Source organism: Anopheles ziemanni, chromosome 3 (assembly GCF_943734765.1).
Source record: "Anopheles ziemanni chromosome 3, idAnoZiCoDA_A2_x.2, whole genome shotgun sequence".
NCBI lineage: Eukaryota > Metazoa > Arthropoda > Insecta > Diptera > Culicidae > Anopheles > Anopheles ziemanni.
The window spans coordinates 33,626,774-33,647,625 of NC_080706.1; the positions used below are offsets into that span (position 1 = coordinate 33,626,774).

The following is a 20,852-nucleotide window of genomic DNA, read 5'->3' on the forward strand; positions in this document are numbered from 1 at the left end:
GGGAGGGAGTACCCAGATTATATTCGGATCCACCACAGCCAAGCTGTTCTTAAACAATCTCTTACAGAAAAGCTGTTTCACAATCTTTCAATTTACCACGTTTTTATTAATGCACACCTTTTGCAACTTACTCGTACAAAAAAGTTGGGAAACTGTTCAAAGCGGTTGTTGCAATTTACAGGTACCTATGGGCAAGTGCAGTGGATTACTTGAATCCTTGGCGATTTGATCGCGACTGAGAGTGCATCTATCATAATCCGCGATCTTCAATCACTCGAATCGATGACCGGGGCTACCCCATTACATTAATTACATCGATTTCATAAACACACACACACACATACACACGCACCAAAACCCGTCGTACAGAAAAGTTTGCAAATGAACTTTAATCACCTTCTGACACTAACAAGTGCAAAAGGGGGTAGAGAGAGCGTCTTATGCACCCGGTGCGCAGATGGTTCCCGCGATCGCTTTAGCCGGTTGCTGCCGCCAGATGCGGAAATTATAGTCCTCGATGTCGAGCTTCGCGTACGCATACCGCGGCAGTGTGTTCGTCATCACCCACAGTTCACCGTCACTGTCGAGCTGGAATAGAATTAAAGAGTGAGAGAGGAGGGAGGGAATTCGTGATCGTTTCTTCGTACGTGAAAGATTACTTTTAACCCAGGGAACTTACCGTCATATCGGACGGATAGATGAAGTTTCGATTGTCGAGATGGACGATACCATGGTTCTCCGGATCGAACCGTTGGGCCGAGTTCCAGCAGCCGATCGAATTACGGTTGACCTCGGCGTAGAAGAGCACGCCCGTCGCGGGGTCGTACTGGTGAATTGTGCACTGTGTCTTTAATCCTCGTTCGCCAAGGTGCTGTGTAGAGAATCGATGAGACTATTTTATTTGGAGCCCAGGATTAAGCTCCAGGATGATACCTACCGTAAACAGATGATCATAGCCACCGACCTTGGCCAGCGTTTCGTTCTGGAGTACCGGTGTGGTCGTCTGGTACTCGGAGGTACTGGCCATCGCGTGGAAGAAGACTTTCCGCCCATCGGCAGCGTTAGCCCCTGCCAGCGGGCCCAGCGCCACCGAGAATATGCCATCATTCCAGCGGAACCGCACGCCGGCTACCCCGAATCCGGTCATGCGCGGATCGAACGATAGAAACTCGTGCTGGAACTTCCACATGCGGTTCTCCTTGAAGCTATACACGTACAGCCGATAGAAGGCAAGATCGGGGATGTACGCGAACGCAGCCTCACAATCGTCGGCGGACGAGTCGACGGTGACACTCGCCATACCGTGCCCCTCGGCCACGATGGACTCCGGTATCTCGAACTGGCGCACCTTACGATCCTGCAGCAGGTCGATGATCCACAGAGCGGGCCGCTGTACCTGCTTGCGGTGGCCTGGGTACTCTAGAAAGCCCGTATCGACGAACCACAAGCGATCGCAGCGATCGACACGGGTTCGATAGACAGACACCAATCGCTTCGGGTCGGGTTCATACGATTTCTGCTCGAGCGCGGAAAAAAAAGCAAAAGTAAATTAGTTCTTGCTCCGTGTAGTTGAAACACATCGAGAGCGATCTAAGAAGAACCGTCTAACAAAACAAATCAACGATCGATTTTAAAAACCAGTTTTGATTCTGATCACCAACCGGAAAGAGTGCAACGAATGGATCGTTAAGAAGAGTACATTTATGTTCTGCAGTCGTTCACAGTGCAAAGAAGAATATTTAAAACGGCAAAAACTTACCCGCAGCTTGTTCGTGATCAAATCCGGATAGGCCGTCAACCGAGGCGACTTCTCACCGGCCGGAACCTGGTCCAGCACAATGACGTTCAGCGTCGAGGGTATGCCCGTGCGGCGCCGCGGTATGGTCACGAACAGCCGGCCCTTATGGTGGGTCACTCCCATTGGCAGATTGTGGTAGCGCGTGAAACTCTCGTTCAGACCGTTGGTCGTGGGTTCGTCCACCTCCTCCGGGAAGAAAATTCCCGGTGCACCTTCTGGAAGTGGCAAAAACGGGTCCTTTATAATTCCCGAGCGTACGAGCGTCTTTTTACAGACCTTCAGCATCGGTAAGGTTATTAAAATCGAGCAATTTCCACCGAAACACCTCCTCGAACTCGTCACACCGGATGGGCACCACCAACGCCAAGCAACACAACACGATCACCACCGGTTCCTTCCAGCACATCTTGTCGCGAAAACAGCTCGATAAGCTCTGATGCGAAACGCACGTCATAAGGCTTCATTTAATACGCTTCGGTTCAATCGACCACTAACCGGTTCTCCGGTGAACGCTTTCTGTCGATCATTTACCTTCTTCCGTACTAGACGCCGTCCAGTTGTTGCTCATGGCAGGACTGCAGCATGTTTCGAATGTTTGTCTTGCGCACACAAAGAATTAAATCACACATTGTTGTTTTTTTACGAACTTTGCGAAGCGCCTTTTACATTTGGGGCACACTTTTATTTGCCGCTCTCATGCCCAATTGCGGTCAATCCCGCACAATTCCCGTGAAACACTTAATGGTAACGTCCACCGTGTCCCTTGCCATGTCCCCAGCCGCCGTGCGGGCCACCACCCGGACCGGGCCTATCCTTGAATTCGTAGAAAGTCACGCGGTCGTTGTTGTTCGAGTCGCCGAAGCGCTGCGTGGTTTGGGTGTTTGGTGGCGAAGCCGGATCGCAAACCGTTCCCTTGATGATCTCCTTAATGTTGGCGCGCCACACGAAGAAGTTGAACTCGTCCAGCTTCAGCTCGGAGTATAGTAGCTTGATGATCGAGTTGGTCATAAACCACACGTAGCCATCCTGGTCGATCTGCAAACGTGAGCCAATGCAAAGGGTAGTGTAAAAGAAAGCCAGCCCACTCGGTACGCCTCGAAGTGCCAGAGACTTACCGAAAGATCGTTGGGGTAAACGATGTCCTTGTCGTTCTTGTACACGATGGCCATGTTTTGCGGAGCGAACGGCTTGTTCGAGTCCCAACAGCTGACTGCATTTTGTTGGATCAACGCGAAGAAGATGACGCCCGTTTCCGGATCGAACGCGTGGATGCTCGATTGCGTGCGGGCACCGCGGTACCCGAGCAGCTGGAAGTCCGCGCCGTGCCAGGAGCGCTGGGATGCCGTTTCGTTACGCAGCACACGCGTCGACACGGTGAACTCGGAGTTACTCGACAGGGCGTGGAAGTACGCCGTGCGGAACTTGGTAGCCGGATCGGGGTTACCGAGGGCAATCGAGAAGATGCCATCGTCCCAGGCGAAGTTGATACCCTGGATGGTGTAGTCGCCCTCCAGCGGGTTCAGGAAGAAATAGTTGTGCAGGAAGCGCCACGCCCGGCGATTCTGGTAGTCGTACACCACCATGCGGTACGTTTGCAGATCGGAGATGTAGACGAACACCTTCTCGCAGTCGGTGGGGTCCACGTCGAGGGTGATCGACGTCAGCCCGTACCCGGTCTCGACAGCCTCCTTGGGGATTTCAAAACGATGGATCGGCTCGTTCGTTTTAAGATCGATCGACCACACCGACGGACGCTGGACAACGGTGAAATTTCCTATAAAACAGCAAAATAATATTGATTAGTTTTTAAAACTTAATTTAGCAAAGATTTTTTTGAATCCCAAAGACACGAACGGAAGGAAACGATCTCAAATATGAATGATCATCGGGTGCGCCTAAAAGTAGGCAAAGTGTATAACATGGGTTTCTCCTGCGTTCAGTCTCTTACGGTATATTTAATTAACTGATCTCTGTGAATTAGTGAATCATTTATTAGTGAGCTCAAAGCCTTCAAAAAGACCCATTTGAAGAAAGCTATGTTGTCATATAAATCTTGTTGTGGGCGGCAAACATTTCCAACGTAATCTTCGGTTTTAGTTGAGATGATGATGTCCAATTGAACAGTTCGTGTAAATGTTTAATCAAAAAAGTAAATTATTCCCAAAAAGAAAGAACAGGTGCATTCCGCATAACATATTGCCATCCAGCCAACGGAAACAGTAACAAAAGAACCTGTTAAGATGATATCTGCAGCAGACGAGTGACAAACTCTCAGTCTGCCACAGTAAAAACCCCCAAAACCCTGAGGATAGCTGAAACCTTGACCAAAATCTGTTTGTTTTTCATCTTGAATGACAATAAACATCTTTCAGGTCAGCAGACGACGGGAAAAATAAAATAAAATAAAAACCTGCTCGTTCACACTTCCAACCGGTTCGGTTCCCCCCGGTCGGAAACCGAACGCCGGGCGATAAAGTAACCAAAGACCGGTTTACTCGCAAAATAAAACGGGAAACGCTGAGCCACAGTCCTCGAGAAGGGAATCGACAAATAAAACAGATAATACAATACCGAACCAGAGAAAGGGAAGGTTTGATGAAAGCATTAATAGCACCAGGAACAAGGCAATTTAGACATCATTCTAAAGCTACTAGCGTGGTACGCCATCAACGCCCTTTCAAGCATAGATTATGCGACCTCTACTGAGAGTCAGATGACCCACGAAGCTAAACAACGCGATAACGAACGTATTTTACCGTATTTGGGACATTTCTCTTTTTTTTTGACCAAGGCAAACTGGACGGCTTATTCGCTGACTGACGATTGTTATTGATACGCTTGGAACTTACCGGGGATTTCCATCATTCCAGTGTCGACAAACCATAGACGATCGCAGCGATCAACACGTGGCCGATAGACGGTGACAATTCTGTTAGCATCTGGTTGCAGATCCGCCTGCGTTATGGAACATGAATGCGATGGAAATAAAAGAAAAATGTAGCAAAGAATTAGGAAATGCTTTCAACCTGGCAAAACGGATACATTAAATCTAATCCACTCACCCGAAGCTCGTTGAGAGCAAAGTTGGGGTACGGTTTCAGGACAACGTTGTCGTTGGGGAACGGAGGCGAAATGTCCACCACGTTCAATGTTGACGGAATACCCCATCGACGACGGGCCACCGCAACAAACACTCGGTTCTTGTAGTGCACGGCTCCCATCGGAATGTTGCCGATCGGGATGTAGCCATTTGGACGCTGCAGTACTTCGGCCGGCACATCGTACTCGACCTTCTGCCACTTAAGGACCTCATCTACCTGGCCACTGGCATACGCTACCAGCGCCGTCAGGAGTAGGAATACTCCGTATGATCGCGGCATCACTATTACTGTCCACTTACAACACTTGATCACCAGAACTAGCAGCTCGTTATCAGCTCTGCGTCCGATCGACTTCGATCGTGCAGTCCAAATGATGCTGAACGCTTTCGGACACGAGTAGTTATACGAATCCTCTTTCGGCGTAATCCCTTTCGTCAAGCTGCTTCCCTCGCAACCGGTTCAAGCCGACTTTCATATATGTTTCTCTCTTCCTCTACTCTGTCTATTTCATCCTCCCGTCCTGTATGTTTCATTTCACCATTGGAAAAAAAAGAACATGCCTATTCTTATGTTCTTTTATTGAATATTGGGAATCATTAGCATAATGTGACCTGAGATGACTGGAAATCCAGAGGTAGACATTTTCGACAAACATACATGGACGTGGGCACCTGCTGTTTTTTTGTAAAAAAAAGGAAAGATCGTGCGACCGTAACGCTAATAAAGTGGAAATGAAATGTTCGGTCGTAGGTTAGAGGTTTCAAGCAGATTACCGATGAGACGTGTGCGTGGGCTAGCAGAGAATCTGAATGAGATTCTAACGTAAAGCTTTGAACTTTGGCAATCCATCTTTATAATTTATGGATGACAACCAAACGTGCAAGATATGTCGGGTCGATAAAAAAATTGAAACTACCGAAACGAAATCTCTATAGAATTTCATTCTGTCATTAAAAAATGGGTTTGAAAGAGAAACCGCCTGCTTTCTGTTCAAAATTGCAAGATGCAGATTCTCTAATGGTGAAGACAACCTGGACCAGCGACAACCTATGCTTGTTTCTAGTGTCTACAGGTCTGCAATATGTAATTATTCTAGATGAATAAACATTATAAGCAAGCTCGCTAAGGTGCTTTTATTTTAATCATTCTCATATGCACCATCTAATACGTACAAAGTTCTTGCCTGAGGATCATTGGAATGCTACGCTTCTCAAACACTATACAGTCTCAAACCTTGTTCTCTACTATTCAGCTAAAATTAAACTCTCATCTCTTGACGGGGGAATAATAAAGCTTATTGCAAAACGAGGAATAATGATTATGGGTATCAAATTGAACAAAGTACAGAGACAATTGCAACGAATATCTTGTAAATCACAACTATGTGAGTTTGTTTAATTATTATAAAAATAAAGATTGCGGTTATTACTCACCAAAGCCATTTCGTCACATTAATCTGGTGTTGATCCCCGACGGTTTTTCGATATGAATTTGCTTTGTACCAGCTTGCAATGGTTTTAACTAGTAGCCCCTTTAAGTAAGTCTTCGTGAAAATGATGAATGAAAATATGGAAACGGGAATGGTCTTTCTGGGCAAGTTGTTTCTGAAAAGAGAAAAATACATCAACAAGGAATATTTTGAAATAGGCAAGAAGCTTGCGAGAGTGTCGGAACACAAATTACTTGGTGCGGTTGATAGAAAGAACGCCAAATTAGTCAATCAAGGAAAACACAACAGCGCGAAACGTTTTTACAAGAATAAAAACAAATTGTTCAATAACCGGAAGGCAATAAAAAGAATCAAATGCTGTGCTGAAAAGCAAGATATCATATATCTGACATTCCAATAATGAATTAGTATTCTCCTTCTCCAAATTTCAAGTCTTTTAGAGATTAGTTAATAAAAACCAAGGTTCTAATTTTTGTCTAAATTAAACCTCAAGTGCTAAAGAACTGGTTCAGTCGTTTCCCTAGAGCAAAACAAAACTAATAAAGCTCAAAACATACCATTTTCTGGGATTCTGATGTTTTCGATACTGCTACTAAGGCAAGCTGTTTAGAGTCACACGTCCTCAGGATACGAAATTTTTCACTTCTGCTAACTTTTCTTGACAAGTTGTCCAAATCTTTATCATTGAGAAGAGTGTTGAATAATGTTGAACACTATATTTTGCATTGCACTGAGAAGTTCACTTTCAACCGTCTCAACGCAATTTTCCGTGCTTTTGAACTGCGTATTGGCAAGATGGCCGATTGTTGTCAAAAGCTGTCATTTCGGACGTTCAAGGCGTATACAGACCTCTTAGAGGTAGAATTTTATTGTTGAAGTACTATTTTTCTCAAAATGGCGTCAATGTGGTATCTAATTTATAATCTTATCATCGAAAAGTAGGTTTGACAACAAAAAAAACGTAAAAAAACATTAAACAGAAACAATTCAAAGCTCAAAGTTTGTTGTTGCGTATTGACTAATTTCTTATTGGTAAAACTTGTTAACTGATTGTCGCTGTCAAAATGCTCTACTTTGCTCTACCTTTTTCAGTGTTATACATACTTTGGACGTATCTTTCATTCTAGCTGCGTGCTGAGAACAGTCTGTACAAGTACACATATCACGTTCACAAAAACCTTCTGACGGCAATCTTTGAGAATCGTGCGTTTGCCGATCGTGGTATTACAGTACCATTTTTCCGTTTGCAGCAATCTGCACCGTGTAATATGTGCTGGCCGCGTTAGCGCGACACGTTTACTGCGTTTACGATCGGGGGTCAGCGGTCCCCGGAAGACAATTTTTATTCATCGCAAGAAAGACGTGTGTGCTATACAGCATAGTCGGTAAGTGGCACAGTTGGAGCCCGGGAAAGCCGCCGCTGTACTGCCGGAAAGAGTCTTGATGTGGGGTTTTACTCGTTTTCAGATCAACCTTTGCGCTACAATCATCCTTGAAAGCGGGCCGCAGAGCAGCGGAACACAAACAGTATAGTAGCAGTGCAATTGACACAAAGCGAAAGGGACGGCACATCCTGTTCCGTTCCTTCCATACACATCCTGTTTGTGTACGGCAGCGCGGCGTAGTAGGTGCGTACCGTTTTCCAATGTAAGCCAGTGTTGTGCGACTACGGCGGAGGGTTTTTTCGGGTAAAGAAGAGAAACTACATTTGTGTCGTGTACCCCCGGTGGGCAACCGCAATACCGGGGCGGAAGGAGTAGAAAGCAAAAGCAAACCTGGGAGCATATACTACAAACTTGCAAGCAATGTCAATTTTGCTGCACGAGACCGCGGGCAGCGGCGGTGGTGGAGGACCAACAGCGGCTGCCGCAGCAACATCGTCCATGGACGGCGGCAATGACTCAACACTAGCCATCGAGGAACCGCCGTCAAAAGATGGCCGCACTGGCAAATGCAAACTGCACTGTCTCAGCTGGAAGTTAGATATGCTTATCCAGAAAACAGTGATTGATGTTGACGAAGAGAATGGCGTTCCGGTCGCGGAGAATGGTTCCGACCTGACGCCAACGCCTGACCAGCAGCAGCAACAGCACGCCGAAAATTTGTTTCCGCTCAAGTGCTGTTGTCGTTCGTGCAACAATTCCCGAGAAATGGTGGTGCAGCTGTACGCCGAGGATTGCCAGTACAACTCGCTCTGGGACCGATTGCAGCTGCTGATGAAACAATACTACGATTTGATACCAGAGTAAGTATTGCTGCTTACGGTGGCATAGCAACCATTCGCTAACTAAGCTGTTTTTGCATTTAACCCATCCGCAGATCCGAAGATAATGCACTTTACAATCAGTACATGGAGCTAATGAGCAAATCGTCGCGCAAGTGGTTCTCGGATGCACGTTTCAAAACGAACAACATGAACCAGGTGTCGCTCGCGTCGAATTTGCCGCTGTCCAACGAAATGGCGTTTGTGATGCTTTCGAACGTGCTGACCTCGCGCGATCCGCACCAGCTGTTCGAGCTGCTCTGTCTGCAGCTACGCTCCATCGTGCAGGTGTACTGTATCGGGTTCGAGAATCTGTTCACCGAGAGCGCGGAAGCGGGCGTCGGCAGGGAGTACAGTCCGCCGGACGTGTTCGACTACATTCTGACCGGGTACCGGAAGCTGTGCCAGTCGGCGACCAATGTCACGCCGCTGCTGCAGATGCTGGAGCAGCGGCATCTCTTCAAGTTCGGGCTGAACTGGCAGATGATCAATCAGCGCATCTACCAGCGGTACTTTTACTACGAGGTGCAGAAGATCGTACCGGAGTGTATGGCCCGGATGATGCAGCTGTCCGGTCGCGAGTACCAAGAGACGGTGGCACGGTTTTTCAAGTTCGATAAGGAAATGTGCGGGATCTCGCTCGAGTGGGTCGATGTGTGGTCGCTGCTGTACAACTACCATCGAGGGCCGGAGGATAGCGAACGGCGAGCGCGCATCAAAACGGTACACGCACTGCTGAAGTCGATCCGGGACGCTCGATACGCACCCGACGCCGTCACGGAGCTGCATGGGAAACCGGGACGACCGATAACCGAGTGGCTGGAGCTCGAAGATCGGCAGCTTGTCTGGGAGTACGTGGTGCATTGTCTGAAAACCAAGTGGATTCCGGGCAGCAGCGAACGACTGACAACGTTTACAAACTTGATGAAATGCTCTACCTGTAACTTAGCGCTTGATCCGCACAATATGTAAGTAGCAGTACCCGGTTTGGTTTGTGTAAATCAACGAATTTCCTGCATGTATATGTTTGCCTCTTTTTTTTAGTCTATGCAAGTGTCAAACGTGCATCATAGCAGGCGGTTTCTTTACCACCAGCTCGAAAAAAAAAGTACACGAGCGATGCTTGATGTGTATGTGCATAAGATCCAACGACACGCTGCTGGAAAAGGAGGGCCCGCTGAATCTGTTTGGTGGTGACGATGGTGGCAGTACGCCGACGGCAAACGGGCACCAACGGTCGGGCGGATTTCTTCTCAATGGGCGAGCGTTGGCGGCCAAGCTGAACGGCACAGCGATGGAGACCGGGTACGGCGAACTTGAAGCGGAATGGAAAGCGGCGGACGATGCGGATGAGCTGTATCACATTGCCTGGGCAACGTTCAAGCACCTGTCGGGGCGCCAGAAGTACAAGTGGGCCACACTGGAACCGTCGCGCTTTTGCACCTTTCAGACGAAGCCCTGCCAGCAGGTACCGTGCATCGTGGCGCTCAACATCGTCGCGATGCTGTACCCACCCAATCACTCCCGGGTGCTGCTCCGCTCGTACAAGCCGGTTTGCGACGAGCTACGCATCCGGTTGGCGGGCAGCTGGAACATGAAGGCGTGCGGCGTTGTGCGCCACGTCTGCGAGGGCCTCGACCGCCGGTGGCTGGGGGACGTGGAGAACAAGATGCACCCGTTGCAGTGCATCGATATGTTTTGGGCGCCGCAGAACTCATCCTTCGACATGTCACCCAGCCGGGCGGCGGAACTGGCCGAGTATTTCATGCACGAGATGCACGTGCCGCCGCGCGCCGTGCTCTATCAGTATTTTAGCAAGTTTTTTGTCGTGAAGAACAACGACATCACGATCGATTTGACGAGCTACGATAAGGAGTGCGAAAATGAGAAAGAACGGGAGCACGAGCTCGATCGACAGCGAACGTTGCAGATACGAGCGATGCAGCGATCCCGGCTCGAGACGAATGCTGCCGCCATGTTAGCCCCTTGCCCATCGACCCTCTCGTCCTCGGCCTCATCGTCCTCTTCGTCGTCCTCGTCCTCCTCATCATCTTCATCGTCATCTTGTTCGTCGCTTTCGGTCGGCCTTACGACGGATACTACAGCGGCTGCCGTCGCGGCCGCTGCTGCTGCTGCTGCGGCCGCCGCTGCCGCCGCCGCCGATTCACCGACAAGCGACACGTTGGCGAGTGAGAGCGCCAGCAGCATCCTTGCCTGCGAGGGTTGTAAGCGATGTCAGTACGATGGTATGATCAGCGCGGTTAAAGTGCTTGCGAAAAGGCAAGAAACGCCCGGAGCCGTGGATTCGCGGACATTGGCCAGCGGCAGCAGTAGCAGTCACACCACAACAGGCAATAGCAAGTAAGTACTATTAGGTATATAATGTTCGTTTTGCAGTAATTGATGTTTAATTTCTTCTTTTTTTTTTTTACTACCCCAGGAACTTACAGGAACGGAATATAGCACAAAATTTGATGCAGGAGATGAGTGAACAACCCCATACTTGCAACGGTCCAGCGGGGGAGACACCGGGGAAAGAAAAGGTCGAGCCGCCGAAAGGTGAAACGGATCACGACTCGAAAGTTTCCAATTCCATCCCGAAACCATCCGCCGCCGGAGTTGCTTCCAGTGGTGAAGTGTCATCGAAGGTTGTGAAGAAGGAGCAGGAAGTACAAAAAACTGCCCGTATCTCGACGCAGCCGGAAAATGCGTCGTCTGATGCAAAACGAGTCCACCCGGACAATGCACTACAAGCGTGCACCACCTCTGCGCCCGAGGCCCGTCTGGAAGAAGGGAATCCTCCCCTTCCTCCACCAAAGGCGCAAACAGTTTCAGCAACCCCACCGCCATCGAAATCCTCCCTGAACGAGGGCAAATGCATGGGAGCACCGGGCAAAGAGTCGGACCAGCAGAATACGCCCGCAAAGTTGTCCGCTTTCGCGAAGTTGGCCGCAAATAAAATACCGTCGAAACACGCGCCGGTAGCATCTGTGGCACCTGGCGGTAGCGGGACGCCTCTGTCAAAACCACCCAACGCTCCGGTGGGTAACGGAACTGCTGCTGTTGCTGCACCGACACCGACGAAAGCGTTAACGAAACCGGCTCCCCACGGAGCGCAATGTAGTAGCGGTGGACATCAACGTGTACCGGGTGCTTCCGCTGCCTCCAAACCGACACCACCGACCGCGACCCCAGCTGCGTCATCCCATACGCACTGCGGGAAGCCTTGCCCGTGTGTCGTCCCTTCCGGTTCCTCTAAGGCGAAGGCAGCCACGGCCCATTCGAAAGACGAGCACAAAAAGTCGTGTCATCGTGGCGGTGCCAACTCGTCCGTTGCCGCTTCACCAGCTGGAGGAGGGGACAAGGTGGACGGAACTTGCGTCTGCTACTATTGCACCTTGTTTGGCCAGAATGTACGTACCGATTCTCTACAAATCTGAGCACCTGGGAGCCGCCAGTGTGGTGTCACCATTCATTCGAGTTCCAAATCTATTTTTTTTATTAGTATTGGGTAATTGAGATTCTGATTCATGGATCTGAATGACTTTTTACTACTATGTTGAGATTTATCAATCTTTGCAAGAAAGATTCATGAATACCAAAAATTCACGATTCTTTGAATAACGGATTAATAAAGTAAAAGAATGGGAAGACTCTCCCATCTGCATTTAAATTTCCTCAACATTACCGTAACATATCATTTGATTTGTGATTCGTTGTTAATTTATTTTCTTTCACTTCCACATCCGTTTTCAGGAGTGCAATCATAATCAACGGACGAACGAAACACGCGAACGCCTTCGAAAGCGCGTAAATGAGCGAAAAAATCAATCGGGAGCGACGGCAGGTACAAAAAGCAAAACCCAGGCACCAAACGTCGTTCGGAAGACGGTTCCCGAGAAGGCGGTTCGCAAAGGGGCGCGCAAATCGGTGTCACCGGAGGCAAGCGCGAGCTACGAGCAATCGATTGAGGATCTCATCCGTTACATCGAGGGAGATGACGCGATGGGTAAAGATGCTGACGCTACTAAACCCGGCGGTAGCAAACCAACCCGATCGGATTCAAAGCAACCACCGTCGTCGTCGTCGTCGTCGTCGGCGTTTGCCCCGGCACCGTCCGTGACCGCCGTGTCACCGTCGCTGATGGCAACGCTCTCGCCGACGATGGCGGAAGCCGTAGCGGCGGAGAAGCACAAGGCGACCAAAAAGTTGCTTAAGAAGAGTGGCCAGAAAATGGTCCGCCAGCTGCACGAGCTGCAGGAACTGTTCCACGACTGCAAGCGGGAAGAACAACTGGCGCACGAGCATTTGCAGAAGCGCACCGGGTTAAGCGAGCGCGAACGGGCCGAAATCCAAGGCGCACTGAAGGCATTCCGTGAGCGGAAGAACCATCTCGAGCAGGAGATAGTAACGCTGGTGGCCAGCATTAGAACTATCATGCCGGAATTTCCCTTCCAACTGGATGCCTTTATAACCGACCCGGTCCCGCGGGCTGCTCGTTCCGGCTGGCCACAACAGCAAGGTATTCCTACCGCACAGCAGCAGCATAATCCTATGCCTCCGCCACCAAACGCCAATTTGACCTCGGCCAATGCCGCATACGCTCACGTTCAGTTACGTGGACACCAGCAGGTTCCACTACCACCGGCGGCACCACAAAGCGATCTGGAAGATCCGCCCGGTACCACGCGGCAGATAGTGACGATCAAACGGACTCTGTTGCCGCATGCCACCTCTCAGGTAACGGTGACCGCAAAGGGTGACTCGCCCGACCAGGACGAGGTGCTGTACACGTTCGTTAACGGGCAGCTCGTTCGACGCGGTCCAGCCAAAGACGGGAACACCGTTCGAGAGCCGCCGAAACCAGCCACAACCGCCTCGGTCACCGTAGAGCATGTCAAGAAGCAGGTCAACCAAAAAGGCACGAAGCAGCAGCAGCAGCAATTGCCGCTGGGCAATCCATTTGCCGAACTGAGCCAGCACAATCAACATCTCGTTCAACACAACGTTGAGCTGATCGAAGAACCAGACGATGCTAACCTGGGCAAGCGGTCGTCTCGATCGAAGAAAAAGGGTGCTAACCAACAACAACAGCAACAACAGCAGCAGCAGCAGCAGTTGCTGCCACTGTCCACTACCGAATTCCTGCGCGACCGAATGTTGCGCCAGAGCGTCGAGATGATACACAACCTGCAGGCGGACCAAAAAGGCATCCCGGAAATGCTTCTTCTGGCGAACAAAGTCAAGAAGAATCTGTTCCAGTTGCAAATGTCGCCGGATCAGCAGCAGCAGCAGACGCCGCCTGCAAGCAACGTACCGGTGGCGAAGAAGGAGACGGCTCGATCCGAGGCAGCACCTCCGGCCCCAGCGAGTGAAGCGAACGCTAAGGGTAAGAAGAAAAAGGAACGCAAAAAGGACAAACTCATCGATGAGATTGAGGAAATTGTGGCCCGGCTGAACCTGCTGGACAGCGACGAGGAGGAAGCCAAACCGGCGAAGGGATCGAAAAAGGGTTCCGACGTTGTGAAGACGCTTAATCGAAAGCAAAGTAAGGATTCAATCGTTTCTGGGGGTAGTGGTGGTGGTGGTGGAGGTGGAGGTGCTGTCAAACAGCAACAAAAGCAACCGACCAACCAACCACTACCCAAGCAACAACCGAAACGGAACCAATCGCATGACTCGCTGCAAGCGAAGGCAAAAGAAAATGTTGTCCCGAACGCCGTACCGCCGGCCCCGCAACCGGCCAAGGGGAAACCGACCAAAGAGAGCAAAGCCAACAAGCAACAGCCCGCTGCTGAAGTGAAGGAAAAGAGTAAGGAAAAAGAAAAGCAAAAGCCGGCGTCAACCAAGCAGGAGCAGGAGCAAAAGGAGAAGGAACCACCGGTAAAGCAAACCACTGCCAATGTCAACCCGACGACTACGACCACGACCACGACGGGGGATGAAAAGGTTGGTCGCAAGCGGGTTACGAAAACGTTCATCGATCCAGAGTTTGATAACAACGCCTTCCGGTTGCTCAACCTCGATGAGTCCGAATCGGATGTGGAGGAAGAAGGAGAAGAGGAGAAGCAGGAGGAAGAGAAAAAGGTGCCACCGGAACAACCGCCGGTGCCGTTCAAAAAGGAGCAGACGGAAGTGAAGCCGCCCTCCAAGCCGCTGCCAGAGGAACAGCAAAAGGATGGAAAAGGGAAGCAGAAATCGTCCACCGATTCTTCGACGAGTTGCGCGCCCGCGAAGAGTAAATCGGATGGCGCGATTAATGGTGCCCCGTCCTCGTCGAAGGTGAAGGTGACCGGTGAGAAGGAGAAAAAGTCGGCACAAAAGAAAGCCGCCGCGAAGGATCCGACGGTGCAATCGAAGGCTGCCCATGCCGAGAAGGACAAGGAAAAATCCACCGGCACGACGGAGGGCAACGATTTAGGAGCGCGCCCGAAGAAACTTACGCCCGCTCAGTCGATGGTGGAGAAAATCAGTGCCATGCTGGACAGCCCGGGGCTGTCGAACCGGCAGCGCAAGCAAATGATACGCCAGCTCGAGCAGGCGCAGGCCACGATCCAATCGCAGCTGCTACAAAACTCGGCCAAGGTAGCGAAGGCGAAAACGCAGGCGCAAGCGCAGCTAGAGAAGTCCGCTATTCAGGCCAAGGCCCAGGGCGGCAAGCAGCAGCAGCAGCAGCAGCAGCAGCAGCAGCCAGCTAAGGAGGGTAAGGAGCCGAAGGGAAAGCAATTGCAGCAGCAGCAGCAGCAGCAGCAGCAAACACAAGGCTTTGGTGCGGGGAATGGTGGCTCCGGCAGTTCCAGCTGCTCCAGTAGTAGCAGCCTGATGGATCAGCTGAGTCGCGGAGTGCGCGTGGAAGGGTTAAACCTACCGCCGGGCATTACGTTGACGCGGGTCGACGCGTCCCAGGCGGAGGCGCTCAAGTTCAAGCGTGACTCGATCCGCAAGATCTGCGAACCGATGAAACCGATCGTACCGAACCCGCTCGAGCAGCCGGCAGTCATTCCGGGTGTCGTTGGTGGAAGCGCCGGGATGAACCCCCCGGGTATGTTCGTCGTAAATCCGATGTCGTCACTGCCGCTGGCGGCTGGTGGTGGCCCACCCATAATGGCCGGGCAGGACGCGGTCATAATGGTGAACACGGCAAAGCTGAAGGGCAAGGAGCAAGGCTTTGGGCAACAACAACCTACCGCCCAGGACGCGACCGGGCAGGCTAGCAAGAAGCGCAACAAGCGGCGCAACAAGAACAAACTGAAGGATCCGGACGTGACTGGTGTGCCCGGAACAGCGGCCGGACACCCCGGAGGACTAATGTCGGCAACGCGCCGTCCTGATGGCAGCAAAATAGTAACCCTGCGCAATCCCATGTTCCAGGGGCAGGCTGGCCACCCGATGGGCGGTGGTGCTGGCCCAATGCGCCCCGGTGTCGGCGGTCCGCCGGGAATGATGCCACCGGACGTGCAAGGTGCCCGGGCAACACTAGGCTACGATCAGCCGGCAACGATTTTTAAGAACGACAACGGCATGTTCACGATTCGCAACCCGGCCCTACATCACGCCCTTTCCGGTGGTGCCCCACCGGAGGCGTCCGGTTTTCGTCCGTTCAACGCGGCCTATCTGGTCGAGAACGGGATCCTTCCGTCGGCCTCGAACGCTCATCCCGGAATGGGGGGCCCGGGCGCACCGCTCGTGACGGCGGCCGTATCGCCCGGTGTCGTCGGCCACAACTGTGGCATTCCGCCGGGCTATATGCAACGATTTGCTCCACCACCACCACCACCCCCACCGCCACTGGACGGCGGAATGGATCCGGCCGGTGGGATGGAACCACGGAAGTGTAAATCCGTCATCGGCAGCGAGATGAAGAACGCGCAGAAGCAAAAGCAACACCAACAGTACCAACAGCAGCAGGGTGGCGTTCCTCCCTCGGCCGTCGGTTGGCAGCACGCGAATGGTGGCCCATCCGGGGTCGGCAACGATCTCTTCAGCACGCCACCTCCCACCTCGACGATCGGCGGCGGTCCTGCTGGTGGTCAGCGGTCGTCCGTTTATTCGTCGTACGATCGGTACAACCTTGGCGGCGGGCAGGATCTGATGAATCCAACCATGGGAGGAGGGTACGCCGCCGGCGGTAACATGATGGGCCCCTCGTCCGGCTACTATCGTCCCGGGGTGGGTCCAACGGGCACGGCCGGTGTAAGTGCGATCGGTTCGGAACGTTCGCATGGGCACCACTATCTGGGCGGACCGGAAGCGGCGGCGGCGGCGGCTGCAGCGGCTCGTGGTCAGATGGGTGCACACCACTGCTGTGACGACGACGGACCTCCGAACCCGTACTATAAAGGTGGCAGCTTGGGTGGAATTGGTTCGCTGAACCGGTACGACGATCTGTCGTTCCTGCAGAGTCTACAGCCAGGTCAAAGATTGAACAGTGAGGTGAGTAATAATGGTAGTAAACTTTGTTTACTGTCGCAAACACGACCACCCCTAGCTGTTAGTTGTGAGTCACTGTATCCGTTTTAATCTTTTGCTTACCTGTTTGGCCAATTGAAGCAATCTTCAAGTCCAAAGAACGACATGATTCAGCCGTTTGCTCTCTATCTGGTGCTTCGGCATATGTTGCTCTTTGGGGTTCCGCAGGCCGAGCCGTGGCCTTAATCAGGATTCTATATGCATTTCCAATCTTTCTTCATAAATGGCAGTTAATAAATTTCCGCGAACACGTCAGACAACATCAAACTCGTTTGATCCGCGATAAAGTTGGACGTGCGAACAAATAATCAAACGTAGTTGGTTTATTCTTTTGCCTGCAAAAAAGCTCAATTTGAATGATATCGATATCAAATTGGTTCCAAACACAAAATAAATGCTACTCGCGATGATGCTTTCAAAAGAATGTTGCTAGCGGTTATCGTTTTTACTTGAAAAATCGCTGAACTTTGTCCATTTTGTTATGCAAACAACATAATGATCTGTTATATTACAATGGATAAAAAGTAAAGCCTCTTGTTAAAATTTCATTGCTTTTTCTAGTTTTTGTACACTTCAATGCACATGCCTAAATGTAGATGCTGAATTAATATGCCTACTCCGTACCATTTCGTTTTAGGTTACCATCCACAGTATCAACGAGTCGAAGCTTCTCCGCCAGCAAGCGCAAAGCTTGACGAACGATATCGAGATCACCAGGATACCGGCACCGTCTCCTTCTGCCGGTGCTAGAGCCGATCGGGTAGCCGGCGGAAGTGTCGCGGGCAGCATGTCGCTGCAGCAGATGATGCAAAGTACTGCCCAACATCACCACCGGCCGCAACAATACCCGCCGGAAAGTATCCAGCAAACCCATCAACAACAGCAGCAGCAGGTACTCCTTTCCGATCTAAGTCCCGGCTCCGGTTCGGTAGGCTCAGGCAGTGGTTCCGGCCCCCGTACCACCCGCGTTTCGTTGAACGATTTCATGGACAGTCGTGTGCCGGTCAGCTCGGCCGATTTAATCGCTCCTTCGCTCGAGCTGGACGCGAAGCGGTTCTTGCGCGAGTACCAAATGGGCCAGTTGCAGCAGCAGATGCAGGAGATGCAGATACAACAGCAGCAGCAACAGCATCATCGACCCGGGGAGTATGGTGGTAAGTTTCCAGAAGTGGGTGGATAGCAAAGAGAGAAAATGAAACGCAAACTAACGGCTTAATTTGTTTATTTGACTTCATTAGATAACATGTTCGGTGCGAAGCAACAGAAGGTGGTCGATTCGGACGAGCGGGATCTGGACGCGCTCAAGCAATACAACTACTTCTTAAACCCATCGACCGACACACCGGTTAGCAGCTGTGGCACCAACAGCAGCAGTAGCAAACCGAATGCGTTGTCAACAGCTGGCACCAAGTATTCCGCCGGCACCGATGGACTGCTGGAGGATGGAAACCCGGGCGGGGTTAGCATCGGTGGAGATGATCTGCAACGGCCGCAACAACCACCGATCGGGACACCCTCATCCAAGCATCGGTTACAGCAGAACGGTACACCCGTCTCGTCCGCTTCCGGTTGCCCAGTTCTCTATCCGGCCACCGCCGACAGTCCGGCATCGTCCGTTTCCGTACCCTTCGATGGCATTTCCTCTTCCCTGAGCAGCCAGGCGCACTCGTTCGACGATCTTTACACGGAACTGTTAACTGGCTCTCCACCAGCCGCCCTCAGCTTCCACCACCCGCCACCGACGACAAGCTCGCTTGTGAACGGACTTCCGGATTCGGATTCTTCGAGTCTGGACATGGGTCACCCCCGCGGGGCCAGTCCGGCATCGATAAGCAATAAGTAAAAAAACAAAATCGCGCATCAACAAAGCAGTAGCGAAAAGTAAAACGTGTGCGACGCAACTGCGCAAAACAGTTTGGTGCCATAATGCCACCACCCCCACGTACACACATACACACAAACACAGAAATACGTGTCCTGATCGATGTACGATCATGACGCACTGACGACTGCCATCGCGTAATATTTTTCCTTTTTTAATATTTTTCGCTATCGCCTTCGCTGCACACCACACGATGCTCTCAAAGAGCGAAAAGCACGAAGACGACTCATGGATCGACGATTACCCGCCAAGGCCGTTGGTTGGGCTCGCGCAGTCAGTGTAACCGTAAGCATTTCAACACAAAAACGGCGGCAGCTGGCCCCGCGATATACCACGATCCTCCAAGACGAAGAGTCTGACGCGGAGAGCACACAAGAGGCGAGATATCGAAACTCGCTTCATCTCGCCTCGGTTTTGTTCCAGCGCGCATTGGGCACGGTGTTGCATTTTGTTCAATTCGATTTGTTCAATAATTTCTACACACATCCCAGGTGGCTGCGAACCGGATGACGAAAAAATGAAACAAATGACATGTACATAGATGCTTCCTATACAGCATGGAAATGCGGAAACATTTTCTCCAGCTGACGAATCGGTATCGGTCAAACGCGCCTAGCGGCAGTGAAGAGAACAACACATTCAACCAGGTTTTTGGGCACGACATAAAGTGCGCATTCGGAGAACTACCGTACTTTTCGAGGGTTGACGAAATGATAGAAATGGCACACACACACATGGATGCGAAATACAGCAAGAAAGTGTAAGAAACGTTATCAGAACATCTGCGCGGCTCATTTATAAAGAAACATTCCGAAGATCGACAGAAACCGCCTCCGGGTATGGTAAGTACCTGCTTGATAATGATTTTTTTAGTTTAATTTTTTTTACATTTTTTGTTCTTATGACTGCTTTTGTGCGTACGCTACAGCTTATTAGATCTTTCCCTTTACGGGCATTTAAATAATCAACCCTGTTCTTGAACCCCGCATTATCCCTTCACTATTTCGAAGGATTTTATTTATACTGCCCCATTCATCCATAAAAGTCTGCGTCCGTAAGTCTTCCAACAGTCAGTAACCTGACGAACACGATTGGGGGATGTAGGTTTATCCATTATCGGTACTGACAAAATCAAGCCATCAACGCACATGTTTTTCCTCAACAGACTATACGAAGACTGAGTTTATAAAATGCACATTTAATACGATACCTTTATCCTTTACCCACTTCAGATGATTGTTCGCAAAAATAAATGGAAAAATTCTGTTGATTATTATATCGAACATAAAGTATAGTTCATTTCAGTTTGGTCATACTTCCTCATTAAGGACATAGAGTAATAGATAAAAATATGCTACTATCATTTAGCTACCCTGCTGATATCCCTGCTTTTATTGCTAGTGTACTGTGGCCTATGGTATTAGAACTGGCGGTTTTAAAAAATTATTGAGTTCTTGAGAGTGACTCAACCAACCAACCGGCTGTTACTGTCCATACACCTTAAAGACAACAGATGGGATCTTTTATCACGCAAGAACTTTATTTTCGAGTAGGTCATTCTACTTAAATACCAACCACTTCAACTTTCATTAAACCAGAATTCACGGTATGCAAGTAGATTAAAGCTCCAATATCGTTTTGTTAAAACCGAATGCATCGTCACCGATAAGAAACTCGCCAAAAAACGTGTTGAAAGGTGCAGTTCCGCGTTGTACTGCTATAGACGGTGGATTTGTGCGACAAACACCGCTTCCAGCACTTTAGTTCTTCGCCAACCGCCTAGCCATGAACGTGCGAAAGCTATTGATTCTGTCGCTCTTAGTTCAGCGTTTGATAGTGTCCAGGCAGGCTATCATACCGACACGCTCCTGGTGCACGCACAAGCCCCG

General features: G+C 50.5%; 3 protein-coding genes across 3 annotated transcripts; 1 reads left to right on the plus strand and 2 right to left on the minus strand.

Annotated features, from left to right (window-relative positions):
* Positions 1–438: 438 nt before the first annotated feature.
* On the minus strand, positions 439–2,204 carry LOC131284596 (L-dopachrome tautomerase yellow-f-like). Its single transcript, XM_058313459.1, has 5 exons — positions 2,075–2,204; positions 1,760–2,013; positions 938–1,516; positions 680–871; positions 439–588 (listed from the first exon to the last, which is right to left on the minus strand). The coding sequence occupies exons 1-5, from the start codon at positions 2,202–2,204 to the stop codon at positions 439–441; spliced, it is 1,305 nt and encodes a 434-aa protein (XP_058169442.1).
* Positions 2,205–2,453: 249 nt separating this feature from the next.
* Positions 2,454–5,178, minus strand: LOC131284598 (L-dopachrome tautomerase yellow-f2-like). The gene is made up of 4 exons (XM_058313460.1): positions 4,861–5,178; positions 4,648–4,753; positions 2,914–3,572; positions 2,454–2,833 (listed from the first exon to the last, which is right to left on the minus strand). Exons 1-4 carry the CDS (start codon positions 5,176–5,178, stop codon positions 2,537–2,539), a joined length of 1,380 nt encoding a protein of 459 aa, XP_058169443.1. The 3' UTR covers positions 2,454–2,536.
* Positions 5,179–8,154: 2,976 nt separating this feature from the next.
* Positions 8,155–18,924, plus strand: LOC131284599 (uncharacterized). Its single transcript, XM_058313461.1, has 9 exons — positions 8,155–8,594; positions 8,669–9,580; positions 9,657–10,973; positions 11,053–12,025; positions 12,369–14,199; positions 14,242–14,510; positions 14,574–17,045; positions 17,719–18,235; positions 18,320–18,924. The coding sequence occupies exons 1-9, from the start codon at positions 8,155–8,157 to the stop codon at positions 18,922–18,924; spliced, it is 9,336 nt and encodes a 3,111-aa protein (XP_058169444.1).
* The last annotated feature ends 1,928 nt before the right edge of the window (positions 18,925–20,852 follow it).

Bases quoted from the DNA above. Each gene is read 5' to 3' on its own strand.
- LOC131284596 (XM_058313459.1), bottom strand. From the start codon at position 2,204: ATGTGCTGGAAGGAACCGGTGGTGATCGTGTTGTGTTGCTTGGCGTTG. The intron at 2,014-2,074 runs GTCTGTAAAAAG...TGCCACTTCCAG, and splicing joins TAACCTTACCGATGCTGAAG to AAGGTGCACCGGGAATTTTC. The intron at 1,517-1,759 runs GTAAGTTTTTGC...GCGCTCGAGCAG, and splicing joins TGATCACGAACAAGCTGCGG to AAATCGTATGAACCCGACCC.
- LOC131284598 (XM_058313460.1), bottom strand. From the start codon at position 5,178: ATGCCGCGATCATACGGAGTATTCCTACTCCTGACGGCGCTGGTAGCG. The intron at 4,754-4,860 runs GTGAGTGGATTA...TCCATAACGCAG, and splicing joins TTGCTCTCAACGAGCTTCGG to GCGGATCTGCAACCAGATGC. The intron at 3,573-4,647 runs GTAAGTTCCAAG...GCTGTTTTATAG, and splicing joins TGGAATGATGGAAATCCCCG to GAAATTTCACCGTTGTCCAG.
- LOC131284599 (XM_058313461.1), top strand. From the start codon at position 8,155: ATGTCAATTTTGCTGCACGAGACCGCGGGCAGCGGCGGTGGTGGAGGA. The intron at 12,026-12,368 runs GTACGTACCGAT...ATCCGTTTTCAG, and splicing joins GCACCTTGTTTGGCCAGAAT to GAGTGCAATCATAATCAACG. The intron at 14,200-14,241 runs GTGGAGGTGGAG...AAAAGCAACCGA, and splicing joins TGGGGGTAGTGGTGGTGGTG to CCAACCAACCACTACCCAAG.